Raw genomic sequence first — 23,486 nt, 5'->3', positions numbered from 1 at the left:
TTAACGACATTGGTGTGTCTCAAACTTACCACCTGTGAGGCCACACAATGTGCAGTGGTCTTTGTGGATCATCAGTTCCTCCCAAAATGTCACGGGGATCACAAGTCACATTTTGTGCATTTTCCTGACGGTGAGAACTTGAATTATCTGACAGGTTGCACATTCTCCAGTCTGACTCTTGTGTTAATGAGCTACCCAGGTTTTCTTGTGGCGCCACATTGCCAGGTCCGAACTCTGAGTCAGAATTCTTCAATAAAATCTCAGAACTTTTCTGCTCCTGTTGGAAAGGAAGGGCCATAGATGGAGTAGTGCCACCATTTCCTTTAAGGCTGAGGATCTTCTGTAAATGGGCTGTTTTGTGCTTGGGCATGAATCTGTTACAAAAAAGGAAATGCAGTACACTTTTAGTGAAAAGACTATTTAAAACTTGTCTTTACCTTTCTGTAAGGATGTCATGATGATGTAGAAAACTGATAAAAGTAAACTAAACGTAAAACAAACATTCTAGAAAGAGTACAAAAAGTAGTAGCCATCCAGACAAAGTTCAAAACTTTGCAATCAGACCACACTGTCTTTGGGGGGCTTTCAAAGTGTTTATGTGGCTATAAAACCTACACTTTGCATACCGTGAAAAATAAGAATAGAGAGATGATTATCACTCTCCCTTCACTCATCTTGCCAGAGTTCCATTTTACATTTTCCAGTCACTGCATGGCCTGATGCATATTTCCAAGCCACACTTAATTGTTACCCAACAAAAATGCTTGAAACTTCCTTGATTAACACTGGGCATTTCTGCTCACATGACTGTTCTGTGTGCCTGACACACATTTTTATTAAATCGACCTTGAGAATATTTCTTGAAGGATATTTTTTCAGTGCTATTTCTGTCCTGTCTTCCCATAATGCTTTGCCATGAAGAGTTTGGTATCTGTCACTTATTGCTGAAGCATCTAAATCAAATGAAATCAAGAAGCTCACCATTTACTGGCGGAGCAAACCAGTAGCACTCAGAATGGACGCGAACAACCAACCACCCTGTGGTGAGACACAAAAAGAACGAACGTTCCAAGTTTTAAAACAGAACCAGGGATTAATTCTGACTTGGAGATCAGGAAAGGTCTAGACTGAGGGAATGTTGTGGTCCAAGGAAAGGGCTGAGAAAGAACATAAACTCTTCAGGGAATAGCAAGCAACCCAGAGGGGCTGGGCCCAGGTCCCAGAATGTGAGGGTCAGAGAAGTAGACGGAGACCAGACAACAAGTGCTTTCTTAGAGTCCCTGAAGCCCACCCTGAGACCTCACCCCTCCCCTGGATTGTCAAGTAAGTGAAGAAATGAGGAGTATACGCATTTAAGACAAAGGTGAGGAAGAAGAGTTATGGGAGAAGAGCAGTAAGGAACATCTGGAAGAGTAAGAAGAGAAGCCGAGAGTGAAGAGCCTCAGAGACTATCTAAGAAAGGAAAGAAGATTTAAAAATACATAAAAATGGGGTATAAAGCATTGCACAGGTACCAGAGCACCAGGTAAGGTAAGGAGCTTTTGGATCACTTGCTCCTCAAAGGGTTAGTTCCTGTGGAGAGTGCAGGCCAAAATCAGCCTCACGGTTACAGCGCGCGCATCCAAGAGGGAAAGACAGAGAAAGCCAGGTTGAGAGAACGGGGAAGTGAGGTCTGTTTTCCTTATTGGGGCACATGTACAGAGGAGTTTTCACTTGGATGTTTACTTGGGGACACTTGCTAGGGAAGGGAGCTGGCTTCTGAAGAAACAGAAAACTCTTAAAAGACGGAAGTAGGAGGACAGCACAGCATGTAGGATTCTTGGCATGAAGGGAAAGCAAGTAGGCCCTTATAGAAGAGAACAGAGCAAGTTTTCTTACGAAGCTGAAGGAAGAAGGAGAGAAAAGTGGAGTTGGAAAAAACAGTTTCAGGCGGCAGGTGTGGAATCCACAGTGTGTCACCAAAGCATTAGACGAGGCCACTTATTTCACGCAAGGTGAGTAAACGAAGTGTGCTGAGGGTCGACAGCGGGGGAGAGGGGCCGAGGACGTTTGCTAGGCCTGAAGGCAAGGACTAAGGGCAACATGAAGGGATAGGGCAGGTTCTGCTGTAAGCTGGAAACGAAGTCTGGCTGGAGTGTGCTGTGTACGTTACGGAGTCAAAAGTTTGGGGGGCTTCTGTGCTTGTCTGAGAAAGCCCTTTGAGAGAAATCACCTTCTATGTAAGAACCCTCCCAAGTAATAAATACATGATTGTATAGAGGTAGATAAAACACAAAAATGGTGCTAACACCTTTGTTATGCCCTCATACAACAATACATTAATTCTTGATTTAAAAATAAAGAGGGCGCCTGGTGGCTCAGTGGGTTAAGCCACTGCCTTCGGTTCAGGTCATGATCAAGGTCCTGGGATCAAGTCCTGCATCGGGTTCTCTGCTCAGCAGGGAGCCTGCTTCCTCCTCTCTCTCTCTCTGCCTGCCTCTCTGCCTGCTTGTGATCTCTCTCTCTCTCTGTCAAATAAATAAATAAAATCTTTAAATAAATAAATAAATAAAAATAAAGAAATGTGAGCATATACAGGTTATAGTTTCATACCTCACCAGTCTAAAATTATTATGGGAACGAATGAACTATCTTCCTGAAACAAATCAAAACACTGAGGAGAATCTAAGCAACTAAAAATAATCAATGAAAATGTTCCCATTGATTCACAAAAGGAAAAAAATAAAAAGAACATGAAAATACCCTAACTTTTTAAAAACTATTTTACTTATTTTTTTAAAGATTTTATTTATTTATTTTTTTAAGATTTTATTTATTTATTTGACAGAGAGAGACACAGTGAGAGAGGGAATACAAGCAGGGGGAATGGGAGTGCGGGAGTGGGAGAGGGAGAAGCAGGGTTCCTGCTGAGCAGGGAGCCTGATGCAGGGCTCAATCCCAGGACCCTGAGATCATGACCCGAGCCAATGGCAGACGCTTAATGACTGAGCCACCCAGGCGCTCCTTAGGATTTTATTTTTAAGAAATTTGTACACCCAGTGTGAGACTCAAACTCACAACATGAAGATCAAGAGTTACACGTTCCACTGACTGATCCAGCCAGGCATCCCAACAGTATCTTAACTTTTTAACAAGTGAAACAAACAGTAAGAGAAGGAACATCTGCACATATCTGGCAAACGACAATAAGGCAAGTGAAGAAACTTATTTGTTTATGTTAGAGAAAGGATGCTAGGCGAGCTTAAAAAGGATTTTAGCAGAATTACAAATTTAGTGCAGGGAAGATTTACATTTAAAAATTCAGTGGGCATTGCAACAACATAACATTGTGTTAGAAAACAGTATCATGACCCATCTTACTCTTAAAATCCATTCATGTTGGCCAGCATGTGAGCAAAATTGCAAATTAAAAGGAATGGGAGGGGCGCCTGGGTGGCTCAGTGGGTTAAAGCCTCTGCCTTCGGCTCAGGTCATGATCCCAGAGTCCTAGGATGGAGGCTAACATCAGACTCTCTGCTCAGCAGGGAGCCTACTTCCCCCTCTCTCTCTGCCTGTCTCTTTGCCTAATGTGATCTCTGTCTGTCAAATAAATAAATAAATAAAGTCTTAAAAAAAATAAAAATAGAAAAAATAAATGTTGGCGAGGATGAAGAAGATCCTTTGTTAACACAGGCTGTGGATGGCTGACTTGATTGGTGGTGGTCAGTGGGGACATGGAAAGAGGCAGAACATAAATATGGACAGTAAGCAAAAACTCAGCTTACTAATGTTATAAAACAACAACAACAACAACAAAAAACCAAATGCTAGTAGGACATATGGAAAACACTGTTGAGATTGTCTAGAGTTTGACCAGAGAAACCTGTGCTGGGTCGACCAGCAAACCAATGCCACTCTGTAATGCAGCGTGTCATACGGAGAAGGAAGACAGCAAGTCTGGGGAGAGAGCCGTGCAAATGCTGATTTCATCCGGGGCACCTGTAACTGTATATCTTTGAAAATTAGAGAGTTCTTAGAAGAGCAATAATAATGATTAAGGCAATGGAAGAATTGATTTATGAGGACAGATTAAAGGAGCTAAATATGAATAGCCTGGTTAAGTGACAAGTAGAGGGGTCCATAATAGGAGTCTCCGAGGAAAGAGAATAATTATTTAGCCGGTACAAGGAGGTATAACTAGAAGTAATGAGATGAAATTAAGAATGGGAAAATTTAAGCTGAATTTCAAGAAAAACTCCCTGATGGCATAATTTATTAGCTCACGGAATAAATTCTCTATGGAAATGGTATAGTGAGGGAAACTTAATAATAGGACTGGACAAAATACCAATAAATAATATAGATAATAATCCGGTGTTTGAAAGAAGGTGGTTACATGCTATGCTTTCCTTGCTCAGAATATCTTCCCATATTTTTCTTTAATAGTCTGTTTATATACAGTGATTGTTACCCAGATAAGTATTCAGGCAGTTAGCTAAATCAAAAAGGAAATATGTTCTTTAGGTGAGGTTAAGTTAAAATCCCTTTACTCTTCATATACTCTGCAGGAGTGAGCTGAAATAATTTTTTGCCACTTTGTTCTAGCAGCGCTGGTTGTGAAGCAAGCTGGACAAGTGTATTAATATTTCTAAAAAACAAAACAAAACAACAAAATAAAACAAGCCTCATCTACCATCCCACACAGAGTCTATTCTGATTCTCTGTGCCATGAAACTCATATTTTCATAGACATGTTTAATATAAACAATTTATTGCCATAATAGAAATCAAAAAACTTTATTCCAGCTTTTCTAAATGTAGCTCTATGGTCAATTACTTCACATCAATACCAAGATCAAATAGGCATAATACTAACAAGCAGTTTGCTTAATAATAGTCACCACACTAATTAACCCATCCAGAACATTCTTAATCAGACGCTATTTGTAATGTACAGTTAAGAGAAGCTTGGCAATAAGCTGTTCTAGGCTAAAAAAGAAAATAATACCTTACTGATGGGGTGAAACTGGCTTTTCTACAGAACTGGACAGAATGTGCTGTCCCGGGATTAACTCAAGAGAGTGAGCATGCAAATAGGCACATGTCTGAACACCTCCTTTCTCTTCCCGAGCTCCAACTCTGGTGGAGGTGTTAATGAGAACAGAAAAGGTCCTGCGATAAGGAGTGAAAGAGAGAAAAGAGTCAGAAGAAAACCAGTGAGCTGCCTTGTAGAGCTTAGGCCAGATTTGCCTTTTAATAACGCCCCCCAATTTTTCTTAAAGAAATGCTACTGCCCACCTGACTCACAGAACGTCCTTCCCTCTTTCTGAGTCTCTCAGTTCTGTCAGAACCTGTTTTTACTTTTAGAAATATTCTGATTACTGTAATCATTTGCAATCTGTTATTCGCCATGGGGGCCCTCCCCCACCTCTCCCCCCAACCCACGGCCAATCTCTGAAACAGAAGTAGAGCCTCCTCTCCTCACAAGCAGAGCCTCTCCTTCCTCGCCACACCTGTCCTCTAACACGGTTCCAGAGGCACTGCCGCATGTTACCCAGTACTATGTTGGGTAACATTCAAACATACGGCGGGTGTATGTACTTTCTAGACTTACATTTGCTTGCTTCTTGCCATCCCCACATCCAAACACACACACCTAGAGCTGGACATAGAGGAATGGCCTTATTCAGATCAATCTGGAAAGACTAGATTTCAGAGTAGCTTTAAATGATGTTAAGATGGATAGCAAATGCAGGAAATGCTCTAGGTACCTTGGCTTCTCTCTGCTAAAGTCGAGAGGCTAGAGTACGTTTAGCTAACCAACAGCGGTAGTCAAAAGGAAGGCGATAAAATAAAGCAAGTCAAGTAAACTTAGGACATTAATATTGGTTCGTGTGTTGTTGAAGAAAATTCCATGGCTGAAATGTATGTCATGGTGGAATACGCTGCTTACCAATGGTTTTTGGGAGATTTCAAAAGAAAGTACTTAAATAGTGAGTTCAATCTATAGAATCTCATAAATACCCACAGATAAGAGTCCACGAGACAGAGATTATCTATGGTCTTGCTTTTCAAAACAGATCTGGAAGACAGCACGTGAAGAATGATGCAAATTAGCAGATGATTAAAGGGAAAGACAGCATAACCAGTCAAAGGTGATTCTAAAAAAAAAAAAAATAAATAAATAAATAAATAAAAAAAAAAAAAAAAAAAAAAGGTGATTCTAGACTTGAGCCAAGGCAGAGAGAGGGGCATGTTGGCAACTGTAATAAGGAACGTGCCTTGCATGTGGGACTGGCAAGAAGAGGTTGCTGATGAAGCTCAGCCCCTCTCAACATAGACTGGGTCTGAGGGAGGAAGAGTGGTATGGCCATGGTGTTGTATGACTTAGGCTGAAGTTTTAACAAGGTGTGTTTTGTGCAACACTAGAGAAGGTTTTGAGAAAACATGTTTGGTAAATGCTGGGTTAAACAGAGCGAAACATTTCTTTGCTAAAGAACTTCCCAAAGTACATGCTAATGTATATTATAAATATGTCCACTCATTCGTTCTTTTATTTAATAAAAAAAATTTATTGAGCACCTATTATATAAAAGGAATGTTACATTTATCATTTCTCAAACTTAACATTTAATGAAAAAAGGACTCCCCCACCCCCAGCGATGCATCTTAAGAATAAATATCCCACAAAGGATATTCTGGGAAACACTACTGGAGACCCTAGGAGATGCGCAGCCAGAGTATGGAAAGCCAGCTAGGTGGCGGCACATTTTTAATGGAAGGCACCGCAGAAGGAGTGGAGAAATGCATTCACATGAGAAAATGATGAAACTGAAACCAAAGGCTGTACACCAAGGCCACATATCAGTAGACAAAGGGAAGTCTGAAAGAAATGAGGGGAATCTGTGAAAAAAAGTGACAGAAGATATGGTTACAGGCTAATACGGAGGATAGCAGAAAAAAATATCATTTGATTTTATCACAGCCATTTCTGTGGATTCCTGGGTTTAGACCATAATGGGAGTTGAGAAGAAAAGAAATAGGAATCAAAGATAAATAACTTTTCCAAAACCAAATGGGAAGATGCATCCAGGCAATGTAGTGATCTAAGTTCTTGGGTGATTTATAACAAAAACTATTCACTGTTTCCAAACAATGTGCTGGAAATTAATTACAAAATTAACATTTTTAGAATTTAGCCACATAAGCAAATATCAAAGATAATTAAAAAATCATGCTAGCCCACATGTGTCCAATATATCACTTATATGGTAAGCAGATTTATACAAAACTATAAACTATAAAAGTAAAAATCTAGATCTAGCATTCTCATGTGTACAGTTCCCCCCGCCCCTGTACCTCTTGTCACACTATCTTCACTAAATAAAGGAATCACAAGCAAGGAAATTCATCATAATTAAAACTAGATGTTGGGAGACCACAACGTTAAACAGAAAGACAGACAGGCTTGTTTGGTCGGTTGTAGGATGGCTGCTCTTCCTTCTTGGAGATGGCTAAGGGATAATACTCATAAAATAGATGGCACATGTCTATGGAGGCTGTTTCAACAAGACACTCCTGGCGGAACAAAATATGAACAAATTCAAATCACAGATGAGTCAATCATAATCCACACGCACATAGCACAAATGCTTTTAGGGAGCAACCATCCAACAGCACCGTGGCTGCTTAGGCCACGTTGTTTAGATGATCACTGTTTGGTGCCTGAACCAAATTTCATCTCTTGTGGTACAAACTTGCAAAGCCAACATGCAATACTGACAGCGAGAGGGCACGGGTCAAGGGCGTCTCAAAGCAACTACAAAGAATCTGTTTTGTGACAAGATATAGAAACAGAATCCAGAAACACAAGCTGCAGTCAAAACGAACAAGCAAACCCTACTAATTAGCCTGAGAAATGCATGCTGAGACTGAAAGCAAATTTGTGGTTATCAGACTGGCCTCATTAGTCCTGCCTGGCCCCAGAGAGAACACCCTGAGGGATGAGCGCACCTTCTCCAAATGGCCACCCAAAAGACAAGTTGCAGGTTCCTCCCCTGGTTGAGGGCCGCCATTTTGCGAAGGTCATCCCTTTGATGGTTGGGATATATGGCTATCCTGGGAAAAGATGGTCCTGTGCTCATGAGTCTGTTCCTTTTTCTTTTTCTTTCCCACCACCGCTTTCCTGAAAATCTAACACTTTCCACATAACCTTACTTAGACCATTTGTTTATATGACCCCTTCTGACAATTTGGTTTATGTGGTTAGTATTATTTAACTTAAACAATTATACCTCAAGCCCCCATGCTCTCTTGATTTCAGAGTGTTTTGGATTGTATACATTGCTAATTTAACTGTCTACTAGCACAAGCAGTTTGTATTGTGCCATTTTCTATTTAAGGTCCGTATAAATGTATGAGATGAAAAGCTACCTTGCATGTTGACCGAACAAATGTTTATCAAATCCAGAGCCAGTCTTGTGAGCATATGCATGCTTACTTCTCGTGAGCTCCAGTCCTCCCAAAAAAAGAGTTCTCTCAGAACAATAAAACCCTCTAGTTTACACAAGATTTACTAGAGAAATTCAACACAGTTAGGCAGAGCTATAGGCTGAACTGCAAAAAGGGAATCTTAATTTTCCCACCTCCATTTCAAGCTTTAACCACCCACTGGTGGTTAACTCCCTAAGAAGTTTATACTACTTTCTCATTGCCTGGGTCGCCCTGTGGTCCCCCACACATACCACGTGTCTCCTTATAGCCTGTATGTTCGAACTAAGCCCCACTTTGGATCCAGCCCTGAATCATACCCTGTTCTCCATTGTTGGTCTTATTGGATATGAATCTTAAATTTCCACAGTGTCTCACCTTCCATGCTCAATGTGTTGTACCCTTCCAAAGGGGATAGCACCTTCACTCAAGGGAATTTATCACAAATAGGATCATTTCAAATACCACAGTAGGCCTAGGGAAAAGATGATTTGGGGAGGACAGGTGGAGAGCAATCTCTGTGAAGCACCTTAAGGAACTCCACTCAAGCAATGGGCATGTTGAACAGAAGATAATCCAGGCTGCATAGTATAAGACACTTCCTGAATTTGTGCATTTATTCAAATGACTTAATTTCTCTGAGCCTCGGTTTTCTAATCTATAAAATGGGATAGTGTCTGTTTTTACAGATTTCTGGAGAGGATTAAAAGAGAATTGTGCCCTGGGGAGGAGCTGAGTAAATCTTAATAAACTTCCCAGACCTTTGCTCATTCAGGCTGACACCTGTACTTAAGGAGTTAGCCCTAAGACCATCTTGAGTAACAGCAAATTTCCTAGTCAGTCAGTGAATGAGAAACTGTAATCAATCCACAAATACTCATTCAACAAACATCGAAGCTCCTCCTAGATCCCGTCTGTATTGACAAAGCCTTTAGTGCACATGTAGTAACATTTTATGCCAACTTATTTTGGTCTCTTATTCCCTGAAGTTGTAAATTATCCACACCACCTTTAAACTAAACTGTTTACTGATTCTATTACTAAAATGATCTAATTTTTCAATTCAACCTTAATAACTTGCTCATTATTTGTTTCGTTAGTAACTCAGAACCCAAACTGCAAAACCTTCCATCCATTCACCTTAGTTAATGACAATACATAAAAAATGAAAACTGTGGATCTGAAGTAATCTCTTTCAAGCAGGTGGAAGTAGCTGTTCCGCATGTACCTAGACTCAGCAAGCTCCTTTGCTAGGGTTTACCTTGTTGGCAAGTAAATGTTCTCACTACTCTGGGAATCCCAGGTCTTCTATAGCATCAATACAGCATCGAAGGGAACTCTAAAAATGACCTCTAATCATGTGTTCTATTCCATTATTATTATTATTATTTTTTTTTTTTTGAGAAGCCATTATTGGAAGTTGAAAGAAGGATGGGAAATGCATTGATAGTAAAGAAAGGATGACTTTCTTCTTTCCAAGTAAATGTAAGAATTCCCCTACGGCAGTGTTTCCAATTGGAGACTCTCCCTGAGAGCATGACATCATTTTACTGGTGCTATGGACTGGATGGTGTTCCCTCAAAATTCATAGGTTGAAACCCTAACACCAAATGTGACGATGTCTGGAGATAGGATCTTTAGGAGGTAATAAGGTTCAGATGAGGTCACAATGGGCCCAAATCTGATAGGACTGTTGCCTTCTAAGAGGCAGAAGAGATCTCTCTCTGTCTCTCTCCTTCCCCTCCTCCTTTCTGCCACCACGTGTGAAGATATGTGGCTATAAGGCAGCTATCTACAAGCCAGGAAGAGAGCCCTACCCCAAACCAACCATACCAGCACCCTGCTCTCAGGCGTCCAGTTGCTAGAACAGTGAGAAAATACATATCTGTTGTTTAAACCCCCTACTCCATGGTTTGTTTGTTTGTTTGTTTGTTTGTTGGAAGTCTGAGATGACCAATACAAACGGATACTGTTGCGGAAAGGGGAGAGGGGGTCAACACTGTGACGCATGGAATTTCCTGAACAGAGTATCAGGAAACCAATGGAGTAGGAGGCCCCATATTTATGTTGACAGGCAGTGAGAACAAGAGAATATTGTCAAAGAAGAGAGGGCTATCAAAACTTATGAATTTGGAGAACAAAGAGGAGGAAACATCTGTGAATTTTATTGTGGAACACAAAATGGTACTTGTTTATTAAGAATTAAGAATAAAGAATAGAGAATGGAGTTTTAGGAAAGACATTATTCTTAAAGATTTGGTTGTGTATAAAGTCACTTAATCTCTCTAACCCTGGGTTTTCTCATCTGATCAATGAGAATACTGTCAGTGGTAGACTTCTGTAGAAGAATAAGGATCCAAACATTGATTCAAATGTACTGAGTATCTTACAGTCCTTATTCAAGGGCAAAAGGGCACACTGGGTCAGTAGGGCTCTAGGCACACTGTCTGGTTTCAAATTCAGGGCTCTGCCACTTATTAGCTGACCGGAGGAAAGTGTTTTTTTCTTAAATATCGGTCATTTCATCTGCAAAATGGGGATAATATTAAGGCTGCCTTGCAGAATGATGTTTTCCATGTTGTTTGGCACACAGGAAGAGGTCAGTAAATACTATTGTTTTTTATTATTGATAATGGTGAAAAGTATCGTCATTATGTTGTCGTGATTACTAAAGAGATACTTGACTCTGCTGCCATTTCATAGTGAAACATACTTTCTGAACCAGACTCAGGCTTTTTTAAAGATATGTTTTTCCTCTTATTAACTATTACCAATTACAGTTTAGCCATTCATTTAAGGCAGGCAATTTTAATACGTTACCTTAGTTTCATTTGTGTACTAATCAAAGACTTGTACTCATGCCTAGAGGCACATTAATTACAAAAAGGCCTAACGTTATAAATCAAACGAATATATTCCTCCCTTTCTATTATTTGTTTCCTATGGTACTTTTCTCCTACCTCTCACTTTTCCTTGTCTTTTCTTTTATTCTTTTCATTTTTTCTAACTAGATTTTCCATTTTTTTCCCAAGTTAAAGCTGCATAAACTAAGAAAGTAAAACCAGAAAATTTAAAACATCAGTTTCCAGGTCTCTGAAGCATGAACAGATGGGCATCAAAAAATCCAGTCGGCTTTTTTTCCTTTTTCATTTGCCCATCCACAACCTGAATAAATCAAAATTACCAGCAAATCCAACTTCTAGCACAACCCGGTTGTTTTTTATTACTGCCACCACATTAAATGCTACGACACTAAGTATTGATTCACTTCAAGTTCTGATTCTATTGCTGTCTAACTGTTAAGCCACAGAAACTAATTTTATTCTAAACTGATATTAGAAGATACAGGTTTGTTAATAGTACATGTGAAATGAAGCCTTCAAGTGTACAAAGCGAGCGTACAAACACTCCCACTCACTTCAGGTTTTCTATACTTTCCAGTACTTCTACGTTTGCAAACAGATGGGTAAATTTCTGTGCTATTACTAGAATATAACCAAGGCTTGACAGCAAAGAAAGGCCTTAAATACCCAGTGAAAATACTAAGTGAAGAAGGTTCAGAGAGAAAAAAAAAAAACCATTCAGTAACCATTAAACAAAAGTTGGAGTGCCTAGTATATGCCGAACAAATAGCCAAGTTGCAGTCATGGACCACACGACATGGTAGGTGCTCTATTAGGATGATGGGAACCCAGTCCTGGAAACAACAATAGCACGAAGGAAGGCTGTCTAGGAGAAGGTCATCTTTCAGGTGAGGCTATGGAGGTGATCAGAGGTTAGTAGTAGTAGTAGTGAGAGGTGGGCTATGCTAAGAGTAATACCATGTGCAAAGGGCCTAGGGGGTGGTGGTTGGGGAACGGTCCAGGAATAAAAAGCAAAAAATATGGTCAGAGTGTCAATTGGGGGTGAATAAGGAGTGGAGGTAGGGGAGGGGGAGGGACAAAAATGAGTCTCATGATAAAACCAGGGAAAGGCTTTTCTGCCCTTGGTAATCTAAGGGAAGCTGTTTGTGGCCATTTGAGAAGTTTACAGGCAGATTGGGGCTGAATAAACAGTTTGCTGCAGCATGAACAATGGACTGGGGATAGCACCACAGAGCAAATACCAATTTTTAAGTCCCTCTCGCCTTTTGAATCTCTGCTAAAATAATGGTATGGGAATATTTTTAAAAACAGGCATAGACTTTCAAGGACAAAGAGGAAAACGGAGAAAGATGACAATAGGAAAGAAATGTCAACTAAATTTCGGAAGATGGAAAGCAGACGGAGTGAGTGGTGTTTGAGCACAGAGGAGAAGGCAGAACATGTCTAAGCATGCACATGATTTTGTTTGTGCATGTGATGTTAGCCAAGAAGCAGCAGCTCATGTGTTCCAGACAAACTCCAAAGGCTCAGGTATCAGACATACCAGGTACCTCTGGAGGTGCAGATGCAGAACAGAAATGAAAACAGAACCAGTAGCAATTCTATAGGAAGTGAGCGCAAAGCCTTCTGATTGCTTCCCAGAGCTCAGTGCAGCCAGGCATCTACCTCCTGTCTCCCCTCTCCCCCCAACCTCCCACTCCTCACTCCACCAGCAGAAAGGAGGCTTCCTCACCAGAAGGGCTGAACCCTAGAAACCAGGTAAGGCTGAATTCAGGCAAAGATGAGGGAAATTAGGTGAAAGAATTCCCATTTATTGGTGATGCCTCTCTAGTGCCCTTCCCAAACCATGTGGCTCTCAGACAGCAACAGATTCCCATCCAGGCGATGAGAAGAGCCCTTCTCTGGAAACTCACTGGACTGTCCTGCCACCAATGACATATGGCGAGGCCACAAAAGGACGAGTGAATCCCTGTTTGCTCCTTGTATGAACAAGGTCACTAGTCCATGAGCCCTGGGTCTGAAACACTAAATACCTTTCAGGGTCTTACACACTCAGATATGAATGAAGAGCCAGGGACCATCAGACAGTTGAGGAAAACTATTCAAATGAAATAAGACAAAGGAAATAAGTACAGAAAAGGAACTTGAATGGAGACAGAAGGATGAGTAGAAGAAAACTTAAAAAAAAAAAATTCCTTTAATATCCACAGTGATAAAATAGGATTTTTGCCTTCATGGTGAGAAAAACTGAATTCAATAACAAAGGACATTCAAGAACAAAAAAGAGTGGTTGCAAATTAAAGTACGGTAGCTGAAAAAGAATCATTAGAAGAATTGGAAGATAAAGTAGAGAGAATTTCACAGGAAGCAGAAAACCAAAAATGAAAATAAAGTAAGAGAAGCAATAACAAAATGAGGCCCATCTAAATTTGAATATTGCCAAACAGAAGTTGAAGAAAATGAAGATGAGGAAAATCATGGGGGAGAAAATCAAAGAAACAATATAAGAACATTTTTTGTGCTGAAGGGAATGAACGACCAGCATAAGAAAGGAACAAAAATCCAATCCAAACAGAATTACGGAATTTCAGAATACCAGGGTTGAAAAAAGAAAGTCTAATGCCTTTTGGGAGAGCAAACAGGGAGAGTTAAATGTAAGTGATCAGAAAGAGACAGGAATGAGACTTCTCAACAGAAAGTTCAAATAGTGGCAAACAATAGAACATTACTTCAAACTTAAGAGGAAAATAATTTTCAATGAGAGCTCAAAACTCAGTCAAATGTCAATCAAATATGAAACAGGATAAAGTCATTTTCAGACATACAAGTTCTTAAGAAATTTTAGCTCCCATGGACATACTTTGTGGTAGATCTACCACACCAAAATGAGAATGGAAAACAAAGAACACAGAGATACGGGATCAAGGAAATAGTTGACTCAAGGGCCCAGAAGGCAACTAGAAGGAACAAGAACTAGAGAATGGAGATCTCCAGGTTGGAGGTACCCAAGGAAAAAGATGGAAATGATAGGTTTCTTGATGTGACTGGTCATATCAAGAAGGTAACTCAGTAATAGCAGCAGAGCTTGGGAAGGAGTTTGGGATAGTGACAGACACCAGGCAGATAAAGCCAAAGCAATAATTAGCTTCAGGAAAAAGTGAAGAATTGTTCAAGGAAGAAAACCTAGTCACAGAAAACAAAGATGCTCAGCAGGGAGCACGTTTTTACATAGCAATAATGCTATAAACACAGAATATCTAATCAACCAAAAGTTGAGATATAACCATATTGGAAGGATAGAGTAAGGGAAAGTGTGTGTGTATGTGTGTGTGCCCCTGTACACTCAGATTGTAAGAGAGCTAACTAAATCATTTCTACTGGTAGGAAGTAAGTAGATAATATCTATTTTAACAATTAAGAAATAACAAGACAAGAAAAAACTAAACATTTTGTTAGTGGTAGCCTCTGTGGGTGGGAGAACTTAGGGGTGAGAAGGACTGGGGAAAGGGATTTTGCTTTGTATTTTAGACTTTTTACTCTCTGACTTCTGAAACTAAATATAGGTATTACCTTGAGAATTCATGATTTTAAAAATCTCTCGAAATTTCTTGCCCAAATCTCTTTAATTATTGTGTCTAACATTTTCTCTAATTTTTCCTTCTGGAAGTCCTATTAGATATGTGTTGGATTATTATCCTTTTATTTCTTTAAGATCTAGCTTCTAGGTTACTAATTCTCCCTTCATACACATCCAATACTTAACATCTCCACTGAATTTATTTTAATGAATATATTAAAATTCTACATAGTCCTTTTAAAATATGTACTCATTTTCATAATATCTTTTATTTCTCATGTTACAAATTTATTTTTATGTTACTAATTGTTTTAAAAACCTACTTTAAAAAAAAGATTTTATTTTATTTATTTGACAGAGATCATAAGCAGGCAGAGAGAGGTTGTGGGGGTTGGGGGAAGTAGGCTCCCTGCTGAGCAGAGAGCCCAATGCCGGGCTCAATCCCAGGACCCTGAGACCATGACCTGAGCCGAAGGCAGAGGCTTTAACCCACTGACCCACCCAGGCGCCCCGTACAATTTTTTTTTTCTATCCAGAAGTTTTAATATTTAATATTTAATATTTACTGTCCCACAGTAAATTGTTAGAGCCAGTTTCTGATTTGCTAAACTATAATAGATATTGGATAGGAAACAGCAGAAAAGGTTCTAAGGAGAGGTGGGTATTGATTACTATGCCTAGAAAGAATTACAGATTCACCAAAGTGAGGCAATAGAGAGAGCTTTGTACCTAAGTTTTATCCTTCCCTAAAAATTAACCAGTTTTCTAAATTCTAAGACATTTACTGTAAGGCAATCAGCAGATATTTATGGAGTGCCCACTCAAACTGAAATCTCTGCTGTTATAAGAAAAACCAGACATTTTAACATATGGTTGAATTTCTCTCCTCCAAGCTTTTTTTTTTTTTTTTTTTTAAAGGGGGAGGGGATGGGCAGAGAAAGAGAGAGGGAGAGAATCTGAAGCAGACTCCAGGCCTAGCGAAGAGTCTGACATGGGGCTCGATCTCACAACCCCGAGATCATGAACTGAGCTGAAATCAAGAGTCCATCTGAGCCACCCAGGCACCCCTTCCTCTTCCAAGATTTTTAAAGAGATAGTAATGTTGGTTGCTTAAAGACCACAACCATCCATGGTCATCCTTCAGGATATACTTAACATTATTTTGAGGTTCAACATTATTAAAAAGCAAGAAAGCTACTTTGTATCTTGAAATAGCCTTCTCTTGAATAGCGGGTTCATGAATATGGGTAAATGTTTTCAGTAAAGAATTATATATTTTCACAGTTTGTATTTTTGTGGGTCATAAACAAAAAGATATGCAAACATCTCTTTTAATACTAAATTACATATAAGCGGAAATTGTATACTTTTAACCATAAATGTTAATAAATGTCCTCGTAAAAGTATTTGATGGAGTACTCATATAAAACAAAGAAAAATATTCTTGTCATCTTAAAAAATGTCCTTATTCCATAATTTAGCTGTATTGAGGACCTGCATCTTGTTAGGATGGGCCATGTTAAAATATAGCACATACCACCTGAACTGTCACTCTGTGCCCTAATTTATACACAGGTACCATTTCAATAAAAATGTTCCATAGCAGAACCAAGTTCTCCGGTGTCAAACACCAGATTATTCAAGAACTGAATGTAAGCTTAGGAGTAGAGACAGCAAAGTCCAGACGGCCCTGCAGCCATCTGCTGAAGGCCATTTAAAACCAATCCATGTGCAGTTCATGTACTCCAGCAGAGAATTACAGACAACAAACCAGTAGATACTCAAGTCTTACTATGATATTATCTTCGTTAGGCCAGAAATAACATTTTGATTTTATAGGACTGGAGTTAAAACAAATCTTATTCTTCACTCCTTGTAGCAAATAAATGAGCGAAATCAACTCTACTGGCTCACAGGTTTACGGCGCACAGTAGACGTTCAATACGTGCTTGCTGAATGAATGACTGCCTTGGTAGAAGGAAGTGGCAAGGGTTATGCATACACGATTTTATGCTTTTCTGGGTCCTGACTGTTTTTGTATACTGATGTGTGGTTTGGGTGTTTGAGTATGTTTTATTTAGGTGGTTTGCATATGTGAAGTCGGAAGAGGTAAGGTTGGTTGAAGGGTAATTATTTCTTGATGGAAGAACATAAAAAGTATAAACAGATCAGCTACTGCTTAAACAAACTGAGTTCTTCATTCCTGCTCTACAATGCAAATAGTATACAAAATAAGGTTTCATCAAAGAGTGACTGTCACATCAACAGGAAAGAGAACGAAGACCTGCTATGCAGTATTATTAGATATATTGAATTTGTTGTCACCAAGATCAACAAAATACTGCTTTGAAGGACTACACACTGCGGCATGGAAATGGCTTTGAAATACAGAGAACTCCTCTGATATAATTTTTTATCATATTATCATAATGGAATTATACCTCCAAAAGAAATGAGTATCAATTTATTGATGGCTTTGGTCATTATTAAGAAAGTAATAAACTAATGAGAAAGTATCTGTGATAACTAACGATCCATTTTGGAAAAAATTAAAAACTTTTTATCATGTGATATGTTCACAACACAAAATGACTCTATATCCTATGGTGTGACATGGGGCTTGTCCTATTCTTGGCACATCAGCTGAGATCCTCACCCTGAGGATTAAGACCTCCAAATGCCAAATGCCAAAAAGAAGTGCAAGATACACCTCTGCAGGGCTTGCTAAAGGTGGAAATATGGGCCGCATGACTCTTACTCATCACTAACAACCTAAGACTAAGGAGGGCATCCACTGGTGTAGATGGGCTCCCTGAGAAGCTCTTGTAGAGATCTGGGATGTTCGCCAGAAGGGGAGGCTGGCATCTCTTTCCTCAAACTGGATGACTTCCAAGCTGCTGACACTCAAAATCTTGCTTCTTCCTCCTGCTCCTAGAACAGAGCTCAGAACTGTTCTGGGGAGGACCTAGTGCATGCCCCCCTAAAATAGGGGGGGATAGATCCCGACGATAGCCCTGACTGCAGGATTCTGAAGGCAAGAGGTTGACTGAAGTTGTCCAAATGGCAGGGCAAGGAGAGAGAGCAGATGGCAGAGGGAAGAAGCCCCATTTTTTCCATTTGAAAGGGAAAGGATACTTAATTCACTCCCACTCCCACCCCACGTTCCTAGTGAAGGGGAATTATGCATACACCATATCGAAAGGACATGTTCAAGAAGGTTGACTTCAGGGCAAGGAGCATACTCTTGTGTCAGGATCTGAGAGAAGAAAGTTATAAGAGGTCCCCGAGAGAGGGTTTCACCCATGCTAGGGAATACCTGTGTGTGTGTGCAAGGTCTTCCCAGGAATGTCTCAGAAGAACATACCTCTGCACCACACAAAAGAGCCAGCATTTGACTATAGCTGACAGAAGGCACTTGACACCCATGAGAGAGAGTCTCCCAAACAGCTTCAGCTATGTAACAAGCCCTCCTCTCTTTTCTTCCAGTTCTTCTTCTTACAGCACGGCCTGCTACAGAAGCTTAAAGGGGAGGACAGAAGGCAAGAAAGGAAGTGCATGTAACTGGTTTATTGAACAGACTGCACTCGATGGAAATAAGAAGGGACTATTGTTTTCCCCCTTTGCCACTGCCTTCAGACACATCTCAGCTCTCCTTTCTCTTCCTATTGGTGATAGCTTTGGCAGACACCTTGGCTTTCCGGCTTGTGATTATTTTCTTCTGGTACTGGTGGCATTTGTTTTCTTTTCTTTTCTTTTTTTTTTTTTTTTCTCCCTCTTCTGTTAGAATCTAGGCCTGGGAAAGGCCTTTTATTTATTTATTTATTTATTTATTTATTTATTTATTTAAGATTTTATTTATTTATTTATTTGACAGAGAGAAATCACAAGCAGATGGAGAGGCAGGCAGAGAGAGAGAGAGGGAAGCAGGCTCCCCGCTGAGCAGAGAGCCCGATGCGAGACTCGATCCCAGGACCCTGAGATCATGACCTGAGCCAAAGGCAGCGGCTCAACCCACTGAGCCACCCAGGCGCCCGGGAAAGGCCTTTTAAAACCTGACTCTGAAGGTAGAAGCCACGAAAGTAAAAAGCAGGTTTGTCTGTGTAAAAATGAAATGTTCTAACATATTGAAAACTTCATAAATACAACTGAAGGGCAACATGCTAAAGTGCAAACACAGTTAACTCTTGGCAATCGATGGGGTTCGCTGTGTGATTCAGGGCATTTGTTTCACATCTCTGAGCTCCAGTGTTCTCAGCTCTAAAGGGGGGGGGTCAATACTGTTACCTACATCAGTGGGTTGCAGGGAGAATTAAATTAGTTTATGTTCAGCACTTAGCATGGTGTTCAGCAAAGAGTAAACTCAAATAAACATCAGTTCTGTATCTTCATTGTCATCATTAAATCTCCAAGTGTCTAGTTATGGGTAGTAAAAATCAATTTATAAGCGTTCTTTCTCTTTGTTTTTGTCGGTACCGCCATAGTTTTCTACAATGAGCATGTGGTACTTCAGTGGGGAAAATACACAAACTATTTCAATTAAAAAAATAAGAATAGAGGCACGTAGGAGCCTCTGCCAACTGTACAAAGTCGAGAAAGGCAGCTGCATGCTTCTCACTTGGGCTAGAGCTGGTCACCCTATTTAGTTTGTTACAAAGAATGTCCCTCCGTTACTGAATAGGGAAAATGATTCTCTTCCAACATAGGCAAGAACCATCTGGTCATTCATTGATTGAAATAAATATCTGCACACGAATTATGTTTCCACTGATCAGTATATATACACACAAGACATGAGAAAGGCATAATAAAAGCCTTAGAAAACATCCACAGGAAGAGAATCAAACGTTTTGTGTCACAGCTTTGTACCATGTTGTCACATCAGATTTGACTTGTTTATCATATCACTTCATTTACTCTAACCAAAAATTACTCCTAGGACTCAGTTTCCTTTCCTGGCATTGCCGCTCATTCTGGGCATCGTTGTATGAAAATAAGGCAAATGGAAAGATACTGATGTCATTGTCAGATGAAGCAAAACCACATGAGAGGCCCTGGCTCTGGTGCTCATTTAGGTTAGATCGAAGTAAGAGGGAAGATGTTCTGGGATGTACGTGTCACAGTTTTTGAAACGGCTGCCCTCCACAAACAAGCCCAATTTACAAGAGAAGAACATATAAGGTGTTAGCGGCGGGGGGGTCAGCTTTTAAAACTATGTTACTAAGTACACATTTGCTTCTAAACTTTAAAGCAGTGCTGAATCGCATTTGGATAGAGTTAGAGCATTGCTTTAAACACACACGCACACCCCAACACACACACACACACACACACACACCATGGAGGTAATCCAGTCACTCCTGCAGCACAGATGTGCACAAGAATGCTCTAAGTGATTAAGATAGGGCTTTAAAGTTAGTTAATTAGAAACATCTCCCTTTGTATGATCAACACTGATATGAGCTTTGAGTTCTGATTGGCTAAATGTAAATTTAAATTTTAAGATGCACAAAACACTCTTTGGACCTGCTCTTGTGTTGAACTGTCTTAGAGTAAGGGCCTTCCATGTTCAGACTACCATAAAAAAAAAAAAATAGAATTCTGCTCATCTGATATTATTAAACTGAGCTTCTCATAAATAGCATTTATCCTTTCTTGGAAGGAAAGATAACAAAAGTCATAAGTGTAACATTTTAAAACCTATCTGAATATGAAGAAATCACTGTCATTATAACAAAAACCACACTGCTCTTCCTGATTATTGGCATGATCCTTTTTAAAAAGGCCAGAGGACCACTGAGAGGGTAAAATATAATTTACAGGAAACTGTTCAGCGTCGTGCTTGGCACAAGCAGTTGCTTAATAAAGTTTCAGTCTTACAGAAATGAAGGTGAGTGCTAGAGAAAGTGAACCTAAACAGCTATAGTAAGCATGCACTTATTTTTAAATTCAGATTTTATTTTCACAAGATTTAATAAATAACAAACTCCCAATCTACATGGTAAATGGGTAAAAAAACATTTTTGCCATGGGAGATTTTAAAGGTATAATCACATGAAGCTCTCAAAGGTCAAATGAGGCCACTTCCCATTGGCCTCACACTCCTTGACCCAAAGCCACATCCACAGAGAACACAAGGTCACTCCCAGTCTCCTGGGATCATGTTGACAAGACCATTCATTCACGGATTAGCAAAAGAATCCAACTTCCCTGGTTCATTAAAGAATGGATCAGTTTAGGTCATCTGCTAACAAATATATGTTATTCTTCTATTGGAAAACAATACGCATGTACTCTTTGAAAGAGATACACTTGATCACTTCTGCCTGCTAGGATTAAAGAAGCTGCTAGTGTTAATGGCAAAGACACTTATGTGCAAAACCTTCCATCTTGTTTTATCTGTATTTTGTTCACAACTCCAGAGAGGTTGGTAACAATGCCAATTAAATTTTGCTCTCACTGAAGTGTCACATATGTCCTAGAAATAGGAATGAGAAGGAAGGTAGGGTATGTGAGTAAAAAATCTACATTAGAAGGGGGAGTGTGGCAAGGCACCTTTAGGAAAAAATGAAACAAGATGGGATCAGGAGGGAGACAAACCATAAAAGATTCTTAATCTCACAAAACAAACTGAGGGTTGCTGGGAGGAGAGGGGTAGGGAGAGGGTGGTTGGGTTATGGACATTAGGGAGGGTATGTGCTATGGTGAGTGCTGTGAAGTGTGTAAGCCTCATGATTCACAGACCTGTACCCCTGGGGCTAATTATACATTATATGTTAATAAAAAAATACATACATGTGTTTAAAAAAGAAAAAAAAAAAAGAAGCAAATTGCCTTGGACTCAAATTTCAGAGTTATCACCTAACAGGTAAGTAGCGTTAGGCCAACAAGATAACCTAGTTGAGCCATTGGTTTTTCACTTATTAATGGGAACTACTTCTTAGAGTTATTTTAAAAATTAGTTAAAATGGTATGTGTATAACTGATGGAGATCAGAGACTACACATCAGTAAATCCATTTCATCCCAAGGCCAATTGCTTTAGAAGAAAACACACTTGCTTAGACTAGATAAGCTGGTTGCTGATGGCTTGGGTGCCATAATTGGAGAGAGTCTCCTAGAAAAGTTCCAGAACTAGTTGATGGATTCAGATATTCTCTTATATTTATTTCTGCTCTAAACAGATACCACTGAATCCTTCACCTTGCCCTGGTGGCTATCAGTGGTATTACTGGTCTAAAAACTTCCCAGATACTGGGGTAATGAGGATGGAAAACTATGATGACGACAACAAACCGCCATCCCTTGTCATATCTTCTCTTCTATTATTTTTGAAGTGCGGCTGCATAAGGCACTTATAGAAAACCATGAATATATAAGAAAAAAGCTGTTGGAGAAATCTGTTTCAAGTTGGATGTGAGGTGCAGAGATTTGAGGATGGGCCAATAATAAACATGGTAGCAAACTCAGAGAGAGTGAGGTAATGAACAGGAAAGAATCTCATACCTAGACAGCAATATCAAAATCTTCATTCTTAAGAATGTTTTCCCCTCTTCAACTTCTTCTCTGTCAAGTATCTAGTAATTGCTTGTAGTCAAGAACTGAATAGTTTTCAAAGGGTAGTCAGATAGTAAGTGCCTATTGTGTTAGCACGCATGTTTAAGTAAAGGGTATTCTTGCCATGTGTCATAGAAAGTAAAAGACAGTTGTTGGAACCTCATCTCTTTTGGCACAATTTACTGTGATTCTTTTCATTGTTCTTTAACTGTGTATAGTCACACAGGTAAACGACAAAAGCAGCTCAATGTTATTGTGGGGTAACATTATGATTTTATTAAAGAATGTTCTCTGTAAAAAATAGTAATGCATTAATTTGTTTTTCAAAACCAGTTAGAATTATGGGAATAAGTTGGTTGAAAAAGCTGTCTAAAGTAGGTTTATATTAATATATATAGAATATATATTATCTATAAATAAATAAATAATATCTATTTATCTAATAAAATAGCATCTTTCACAATAAAATCTACCCATAATGCCTTTTTTTAAAAAAACTTTTCTATGACTAGAAAAATTTTATCTAACAGTTCTCTGTAAGCTTAAATCATGAGAGTCTGAATAATATTCAAGACATAAATTGTGTGTCACACTTCTCCAAGTCACCAATTATTAACCTGGAGATCCTGAATGGTCTTCAGGGAATCCTTGAACCCATTGTAATTATATGGATAATTGTGTGCATGTGTGACATATACTGGCATTTTTCTAAAGACTAGAGTCTCTTAAGCTCACCTAACTTCTTCTTTTTTTTTTTTTCTTGTTCTTTTTTTTTTTTTTTTTTTTTTTCCAGCATAACAGTATTCATTATTTTTGCACCACACCCCGTGCTCCATGCAATCCGTGCCCTCTATAATACCCACCACCTGGTACCCCAACCTCCCACCCCCCGTCCCTTCAAAACCCTCAGATTGTTTTTCAGAGTCCATAGTCTCTCATGGTTCACCTCCCCTTCCAATTTCCCCCAACTCCCTTCTCCACTATAAGTCCCCATGTCCTCCATGCTATTTGTTATGCTCCACA

The 23,486-nt window shown here is 39.5% G+C and overlaps 1 protein-coding gene across 17 annotated transcripts in view; it reads right to left on the bottom strand.

Annotated features, from left to right (window-relative positions):
* GTDC1 (glycosyltransferase like domain containing 1) overlaps window positions 1–23,486 on the bottom strand; it is a 443,212-nt gene that overhangs the window by 111,621 nt on the left and 308,105 nt on the right. For 15 of the 17 annotated variants that reach the window (XM_032356209.1, XM_032356202.1, XM_032356203.1 and 12 more), the window contains one exon: window positions 30–374. The exons of the other annotated variants lie outside the window; for them this stretch is intronic. In XM_032356209.1, the coding sequence (XP_032212100.1) occupies window positions 30–374 (345 nt within the window). The remainder of the gene's footprint in view (window positions 1–29; window positions 375–23,486) is intronic. 17 annotated transcript variants of the gene reach the window in all.

This window comes from Mustela erminea, chromosome 8, assembly GCF_009829155.1.
Source record: "Mustela erminea isolate mMusErm1 chromosome 8, mMusErm1.Pri, whole genome shotgun sequence".
NCBI lineage: Eukaryota > Metazoa > Chordata > Mammalia > Carnivora > Mustelidae > Mustela > Mustela erminea.
Note: the sequence above shows the minus strand (reverse complement) of the source record. Positions and strands in the feature narration are given on the sequence as shown.